Source organism: Homalodisca vitripennis, unplaced genomic scaffold, assembly GCF_021130785.1.
Source record: "Homalodisca vitripennis isolate AUS2020 unplaced genomic scaffold, UT_GWSS_2.1 ScUCBcl_12402;HRSCAF=22102, whole genome shotgun sequence".
Lineage (NCBI taxonomy): Eukaryota > Metazoa > Arthropoda > Insecta > Hemiptera > Cicadellidae > Homalodisca > Homalodisca vitripennis.
In genome coordinates, this window is record NW_025788582.1 from 34,471 (window position 1) to 43,244 (window position 8,774).

At 32.5% G+C, this 8,774-nt stretch overlaps 1 protein-coding gene across 1 annotated transcript in view; it reads left to right on the forward strand.

Moving 5' to 3' along the window:
• Positions 1–7,385, forward strand: part of LOC124375013 (PAN2-PAN3 deadenylation complex catalytic subunit PAN2-like) — a gene marked incomplete at its 3' end in the record, with an annotated part of 29,413 nt that extends 22,028 nt beyond the window's left edge. The window contains 5 exon segments of the mRNA XM_046833145.1: positions 2,134–2,420; positions 4,258–4,426; positions 5,771–5,971; positions 6,273–6,521; positions 7,248–7,385. Coding sequence (XP_046689101.1) covers positions 2,134–2,420; positions 4,258–4,426; positions 5,771–5,971; positions 6,273–6,521; positions 7,248–7,385 — 1,044 coding nt within the window.
• Positions 7,386–8,774: the final 1,389 nt, after the last annotated feature.

Consider the following 8,774-nt stretch of genomic DNA (forward strand, 5'->3'; position numbering starts at 1 on the left):
GGGGATAAAAGATACATGAGGAGTAAGGAAATTTTTAGGTTTAGCTTATAGAGAGAAGTCATCTCAAAAAAGTCAGGTGATTCTTGTGTCTTCTGATAGCAAAGCTGCTAACGTACAAGTAAGCAAGAATAAGGGAACAAAAAGTGGTAATAAAAACAAAAAACCAGACATGATCCACCAGTATAATAAATTTATGGGTGGGATCGACACCACGGACCAGATGTTATATTCATATCTAGTACGAGAGGCCGTACCGTAAAATATTGGCGTAAGATCACATTCAATATTTTGTCTAGAATGATTTTGAATTCTTATATTCTATACAAAATGAACTGCAAAGACAAACCTAAGTCACGTTTGAATATCACAATAAATGTTATTGAGACACTTGCTCAAGACTGGCTAATTGCTAAGAACATTCCAGCTAATTTAGGAGGAGGTGATGGCCAAATGCCCCTTAGTCGGTTTGGAATGGATAAGATTCCTGAAAAGAAAGAAAAGAATTGCTGTGTCTGCAGTACAAAAAATCAAAGAAGGAGAACAAGACTGCATTGTTTAAAAATGTACCAAAGGAGTACATGCAGAGTGTTTCCATAAACACAAATGTGCATAAAGAAGCACAAAAGACCGTGTAAATATTGTATATAGATTTTGTTAACTATAATTATTATTACTATACATTTTTAAATGTTCATGTATAAAGTGTTTGAAGACAATTGTGTAAACAAGAGAAAACTATAAGGTGACCATTCTACAGTAATTCACATGGCCTATGGACAAACAAGAAGTTACAAGGTAAACACTTGTTATACCAAAACTTTCATGTTGATTCGCATGGTGTGCTGTGTTGTAGTATTTCTATAAAAATATTCTAAAAACTTTATTTCTGAAGATATCCATATGATTTTTTCTATACTTGTTTGAAAATATGTATACTTTCTTATAATAATAATTGGTTTCCTTGAAATAATTTTTTTTTATCCTAGTTGTCACCAAATTAAACACAAAAAATAAAAAAACATCCTAATTTTTTGAAAAAAAATAAATAAAAATAATAATAATAATAAAAAAGTTTAATTGTTTACAAAAATATATTTGATGCTTTTATATATACTACTAAATAAAACAAAAGAAACATCACTAAGATACTACTATTTATAGATGAGTTACACCAGTGTTTGTAGAAGTGTGTCAAAAGTGCCATTTTGAGGCTGGCCTTTTTGGCAAGTAATCTGGATATAATGGCTGGGGTGTTTAGAAGTACAAATGAATTTATGGCTTGGCCTTCAAAGGGTTAAACGTGTAAAAGTCAGCAACTTGCTCATCATCTATCATTCTGAAAAGAATTATGATATTTAAATATCAGCTCTACTTTTCTGTTTTTCTTATGGTTTTTGGGGGTGGTACAATAAACAATAATGCTGGGTTAGCATCGTTGAGCTAATATTTCTGGAGCTTTCTATTCTCATAAGCAATAAAAATATAAAAAATAAACTGCTGGTAATTTGGGCTCCAAAGAGCTTAAATGAATTGTTTTGGAAAGTTTAAAAATTAAAAATGCTTACTGTCAATCCTTACAAAGGTTGCGGTCCAGGTACTTCCCTAGATGTAACATTTTTAACTGAGAAGAATTACCAAAACACAAAGTATCATAAAAATCATTGAAAGTTTTGTGTCCATTGCTACTTAAAAGCTAATCAATTGTATAGAAAATGAAAATTGTACAGTATTGATAAAATTATTTTAAACCAATTAACAACACAAATTACCTTAAAATCCATTTCCGATTGTATCAAGTTTATGAACAAAACATATCCAGCATAGTGGTGACCTATCTAGAAGTACATGAAAATTTTACAAAAGGTAATAAGACTTGTGTGTTCAAATGTTGGAAAATAATGATGACTTTAACAACCATGCAATATTTTTCAAATTTAAAAGTTTTATCTGTAAACTAATCATACTGACTGGTCAGGTGAACACCGGTAAACTCACTGTCTCTTGCCCTGGATGTCTCCACTTCCTGTCCAGCCCTGCCCTTGGGTGATTCTGGTGGCAGCATGTAACAACCATGCAATATTTTTCAAAATTAAAAAGTTAATTATCTGTAAACTAATCGTACTGACTGGTTAGGTGAACACCGGCAACTCACTGTCTCTTGCCCTGGATGTCTCCACTTCCTGTCAAGCCCTGGCCTTGGGTGATTCTGGTGGCAGCATACATCTCTTCACCTCCCAAAACAACGCCATATTCAATGCCTTCTCTCGGCCCACTGAGTTTGCCGATCCCATCGAGCCATTCGATTCGATCAGCATCACAGATAGTCTGGCCATACTGTCATCCGTTCCCCTCGTCTACACCTCGCCTCCTACCACCATGCTCTCCGACTGGCCCAAGAAGTTCCTCAAGAATGTTTGCCGGTAAGTCCACACCTCAGTTTTATTGTAAGAGATTCATTGCAGGATTGACTATGTTTTCCTGTTTAAGTGCAAATTGAAGTAGTTTGTGCAGTAAAGAAGATGCAGTGATGTTGAATCTTTGGAGTGGTATATTTCCAATCACAAAGCAAAAAAGTGACTCACGTTGTAGATGGACATGAGAAATCGGAAATTTTCAACTGGGAAAATCTCCTGAAAAGAAAAAAAAATCTGGAAAAATTCCTATTTGAAAAGAAGTTTTGAGTGGCCACCCTGTCAAAGCTTTGCTTTTATGCCGATGATAAAAACCTAGTGATGTCATGAAAATCTCTGGAAGAAATTCATACAATCAATTGGACATATTAGAAATTATTTTAAAAACCACAGTTTCTTTTTGCATTCAATTAATAAAGTTCAATCTTTGTAACATTAGAAACACCTCAAAAAAATAATGTTAAAGGACCCAACAACAGTTTGTGATTCATCCCATATTGAAAAGAAAATAGCACAAATTTTCTAGGGTTAACAATAGATCATCGTCTAAATTGTGACTAACATGCTCATAAGCTCTTAATTACAATACATTCCACTGTCTATGCACTAAGGAGAATGCACGTAAAAACTTAGAAAATTTATATTTCGCTTATGTCCATTCTCATGTTTCTTTTTGCATTGCCGTGTATAGTTCAACCGAACAAATAAATATGGATAATATTTTTAAATAAAAAAAGAAGGCAATACGGATAGTGCTAAGGCATGATGATGATGATTCAGCTAAAGACGACTTTAGCTGAATACTATTTTAGCTGAATAATATTTTAATACCTGTACTGTATAGTCAATACATTTTTTAATCCGTCCTTACAGTGAAAAACCAAAATTTTTAACTTAAAATTTTAAGACACCTAGTTACCCTTACTACACTAGACCCAAATACGAGGTTATCCCGGATCATAGGCTAAAGTTTTTTGAAAAAACCTACATATATAGGGAATACATTTTAAAAATGTATACCACAAAACATAAAAACAGAAAATGGCCTAAAGTTCAAAAAAATGCTCAAAGATTATTTACTCAACAAAGCACTTTACTTTATTGAGGCACTATCCACCTCTCTCTAATTTTAAATTTTATTTTATGAATTGAGGTTGTAAATATTGAAAATACTAATTTCAACTATAATTATTTTCAGTCTAGTAGTTTATAGAAATTTGACACTTTTCAGTGTATACACAATTACATGAAAACGAATAAAGAATTTTGAATTGAATTGAATCTTTGTCATTAGTATGATTATGAGACATAAGGAAGCATCTTCTCAGAGTCAGTGTTCTTGTAGGATCCGCACTGTAGAATATGTGATGAGCAGGAGAAAACTGCTGAACACCTGCTCTTTGACTGTCCTGCAATAGCAAGGGGGTGGTACACCATCTTTGGTAGTCTGAATAAGTGAGGTGAATTTCCCCAGGAAGACCTGATTGGTCTTTTCCGGCGGTTTCTTTAGTATTTATGTTACAGTTAGAATATTATTTAGTTCCATAGCTATAAAAAAGTGGAGAATGCAATTTATAAACAGGTTTTTTTAGGATCACATGTCATTGGGAACTTTTTTTAACCTTATTTGTTTTACATTGGTCTTCTTCAGTTATGCAATTGATTTTGTTGAACACATTCAACAGTGTTATTTAATTGTAATCAATAAACAACAGCTACCTGTTAAAATTTGTAAATAGCCATGTTTTAGAAGAATGGGTTTTCTACTTTAGGATGTTATTAATAAACCGAGCTTCAATCCCTGTCAGTAGTGTTTCTAATGAAAACTGGAATTTTATTCTCACAGACCCACCCCACCCATCGACCCAGAGATACTGAGGACAATGAAGATGCAGGGGACAATTGGCTACGCACCAAATCCGAACACAAAATTGCGGAATCAGGTCAGTCATATATATATAATTAAAATTCATTCCTTTAATTTGACCAATAGTGCTATGTTGAATAATCTTTGTGTAAGTCAATACATTGACTTATACGAAGCAAATGAATTTCAATTTTATGAAATATTTATGGTCCTATTAAAGTAGTTTGGTGACAACTATTAAAGGTCTGGGTATGCCCTACTATTGTTTAATGGGAATTTCGGATTTAATTTTTGAAAAACTTCAGCTTTGTTTGCACTACTTATTTTTGTATTAGAAAAAACTAAATATCAGTAAATTAGGTAAACAAAAAATTGTCAACTCTAAAACATACTTTTAAGTATTTGGTTGAGTGTTAGAATTTCTAAACTAGAGACTTAGTCTTATTATTTAGAATTTGATTTTATTAGAATGACAACAATTTGTTTTAATGTGTTAAAACTAGCAAATTGTATGTTTGGGTTGCCTTAGTGGTAGTGGCTCAAACTGATCACTGGAGAGTTGTCAGTTCATTTGTACTGCTGCTAGTTCAGTGATCAGATTATTTCCTTTCTTCAACTAAACTGTTAAAAATATTTTGAACCATTAAAATAGTTTTATAGGGCTCAGTTCTATTTGGTTGGTCGGTGGGTGTAGACCTATTGTAACCTGTATTCTTTATTTAAGTTTTAATAATTAGTGTTTTATTAAGTCCATGTTTTAGAGTTAGTGTGCAATAGTCGTGTCACAACGCTCTGGCATGTTTTGTTTACTTTAACCTTGGTTGTAGTCATGTATCAGTTTAGTCATTTACCTAAAGAAGAGATCAGATTGCAGATTTCAAAACGTAGTGTTACTGATTTTATTGTATCACTGATCGATGGCAAATATCCTGAAAAATCCTGTTTCTTCACATTGGCTGTGTTGGAGAGGATAAGACTTACTACTATTCTGACTGTTCTCAGGTTGGTACATGAATTGTGTTGCAATAAAGGTAAAATGAAAATATTAATAATATTCTATATTTCTAAAGTTGGTGGATTTGGCAATTCTTAAAATGAATGTCACTTGTTAAAAATTCAAGCACAGATAAGCAGTTCTTCTATCATCAAAAAATAAACTTCAAACTAAGAATACAATGGCTCAGTGAAAATTGTTTGTAAAAAGAAATATAATAAAAAAGTGTACACATTATTAAATTTGAACTAACATTTTAAAGTGATTTAGTCAGCTGTCGTACATCACAAGAAAAATAATAGTTTTTGTGGTTGATAAATATAGATACTAGAAATTCTCTAAATTCCATTTTTTTAAACACTTAATTAAAAGTAATTAAGGAGAGTAGGAAGTCATAAATAGGAAAAAACATTTTTAGTGTAGTACATTTTTTATGATTGGCACATTTTCTTTACCCTTGGAATGAAATCTGTGGAAGGTACCTTACATCATGAACAGCCGCAGCACAGCCCAGGAACAACGCAAGAATGAAGAAAACAGCACACAACGTTTGCGGTGATCCCTAAGCGTTACCGAAAGCTTGACCTGAAGTACTCCAAGTCTGGGCTGGACGACCTGGACATGGACCAATACAACAAGACTCCGTTTAGCGGACTTGAAGCCACTCTGCCCAACTCGTACTGCAACGCTATGATACAGGTACCGTCCACCAGACCACTCACAATATTTTTTATTTTCTGATCACTGTTTTTTGGTGAGAAAATCTGAATACAAGATTTAAAAATAAGTTAAAGATGTAGGTTGATAAGTTAAACTGAAGAGATAATATAGTTTTTCATTATCAAACTGTAAGAGAAAGCTGACCAAACAGCTCATAAATTAATTTGTGTCCTCCATACCAAGCTATCTATTAAAGTGATAATCATTTTGGCTTATTCATGTCAGTTTTACCTTTTGAACCAACTGAGGCTATACTAGAGAAAGTTTTTTCTGCTGATAGGTGCTGTATTTCCTGGAGCCTCTGAGGCATGTGGTGCTCTCACACCTCTGCCACTCGGAGTTCTGCCTCTGCTGTGAACTGGCCTTCCTGTTCCGCATGCTGGACGTGTCCCGGGGCCAACCTTGTCACGCCGGTAACTTCCTGCGGGCACTCAGGAACGCTCACGAGGCGTCTGCTCTCGGCCTCATCCTGCCTGACCAGAATAACCCTAATCTGCGCAAGAAGACCAACCTCATCTCTCTCATACAGGTTCTGAGTTCAACTTTATGGTAACTATGAGTAAATCAGTTGGAAATGCACCTCCATTGAAATTTTCTATTTAATAACAGAGGCAACAAATCGTTATTGTAGGGAAATTGAAATGAGCAACTAAAATTGTTTTCATTTCCAATAAAATTTCTGATAATTGGTATAGTAATTTTATAATATTAGATGTATCCTAACATTTTAAAATGTATTTAAGACTTTTTGCTCAAAATAAACAGTGAACATGTAATGAATCTATCCAAAATTGACTTACTGTGACATAAAAACAGATCAAGGAACAAATTAAGCTGTTACTGGAGGTATTTTACAAAGGCAACAAATCCAATTTTACAAAATTTATATTTTCCTTAGATTTTAGAATGTTTATTACGAGTATATTAGCAGAGTTTTAATATTTTTCAAACAATTTAGTTAGTTTTACCTTCTTGCTATTTTCTTGAATAAAATACTGTCCTCTGTTAATAATGAAATTTTTATGAATATTAACAGTTGATATCCAAGTGTTTGAGCTGAAATTCAGTGTTATAAGGAAGATTTGTGAGTGAAAAAACAGAACTGTTTGTTATCTGGGATCATTCTTCGGATTGTTTGTCAATCTCGATGATGTTAGGTAAAAAGTTTACTCACAACTTCAGTAAATAACACCACTCTCATTTCATTGTTCAACGTGTCAATGCGAAGATAAAAAATTGTTAATTACTTTTTTAGAACTGGAATCGCTTCATACTCCATCAAATTCATTTTGAATTACTTGAGGAAACAAAGCGAAGGGAGAAAGAGAACCTTAAAGCTCCACCCTTTGTGTATCGAGATACTGATTTCCCATCCATTGACTTACCACGGCAGCAGAAGCGCAAGACTCGACCGGATATTTCTGGTGAGTGTTGATTTTACTTTTAAATATCAATAATCCTTTTTTATTCCCATTAAATACAATTTAGTACAATAGACATTGTGTAAAAAATTATTTATCTAAAAAATTTACTAATTCGAAATAAATTAAAATACATTACAAATAACATAACTACATACATAATTTATAACACGTCGACATGTCATAAGAAGCTACTAAGGTACAACCAATGCTACCAAAGTATGCATTATTTAGATAAAAAAAGGGCTAAGAATGTTATAATTAATTAATTTAGAATAAAAACTACAACCAACAGTAATCATAAAAAACATAACAAGGCACTTAGACATATAAATATTGATAAATAAAATATAAACATAAAATTGTATACAATTATTTAAAACATATTGCCTAAGGGCAATATGCAAGGTAGGTGGAATTGGTTTGTATTATTAAGATACTAACCAATTCCACCTACGTTGGTCCAACCAGGTTCAAGCTGACTTAACTTAAAGTTAGTCAAGAGTTTGCAGGTAATAAAAGATTTTAAAATTCCTCAACTGAATAAAAAATATTTACTGTGTCAATATTTGAAGTATATTCAATTTAAATTTGGATAAACTCAAGAATCTTACGGTAAAGAATGGAATTTTTACTGTTGTCATGTATTAAAAAAAAACTGTATTTGATGAAGTTTATGACTTAATTTTGTTTTGCTTAGTCTAATTTGTGACTGATCTAAGTTCATTTTTCCCTCGTATCATACATATTTATTGCAGCTCTATTCAAAAATGCCACTTTCATTTTCTTTAACAAAATCTAGATTAGAATAGATATACAATGATTATAATGTTAGAATGTTTAATTGCTTAAAAACTGTCTCTACATGAATCTTGATTTGTAAGACCAGTAACCAATCTAATAGCCTTCTTTTGTCTTTACTAACACCCTCTCAGCAACACCTACTCCACACCCCATAGCCTAATTCCATATGTCAACAATGAATGAAAAAAACATAGTAGCTCTTCTGATAGTAGTTGTGGAAAAGATTAGTTTTACTAAGAACAGAATAATTTTTCTGAAGAGTTCAAATATAGGTCTTTAAAAAACATGAACATATAGTAAGGGGTTTTATATTGATGTTGAAAAGGATTGCCAAGTTTTATTTCAATCAATATAAGTTGTCTACAAGAACCACAATATTACTTTAACAAATATGTTATTATATGTTGCCAATAATATAAACAGAAACAGAGAAAAGGAATGTTAAAAGGGAATGAATTTTAGGAGAGAGCTGGATCTCTATTACTGATTCTTTTTCTTGCCTGAGTCCCACATAAGGGATTAAGAGAAGAACTAGACGATTCCACAAAGTCTATACA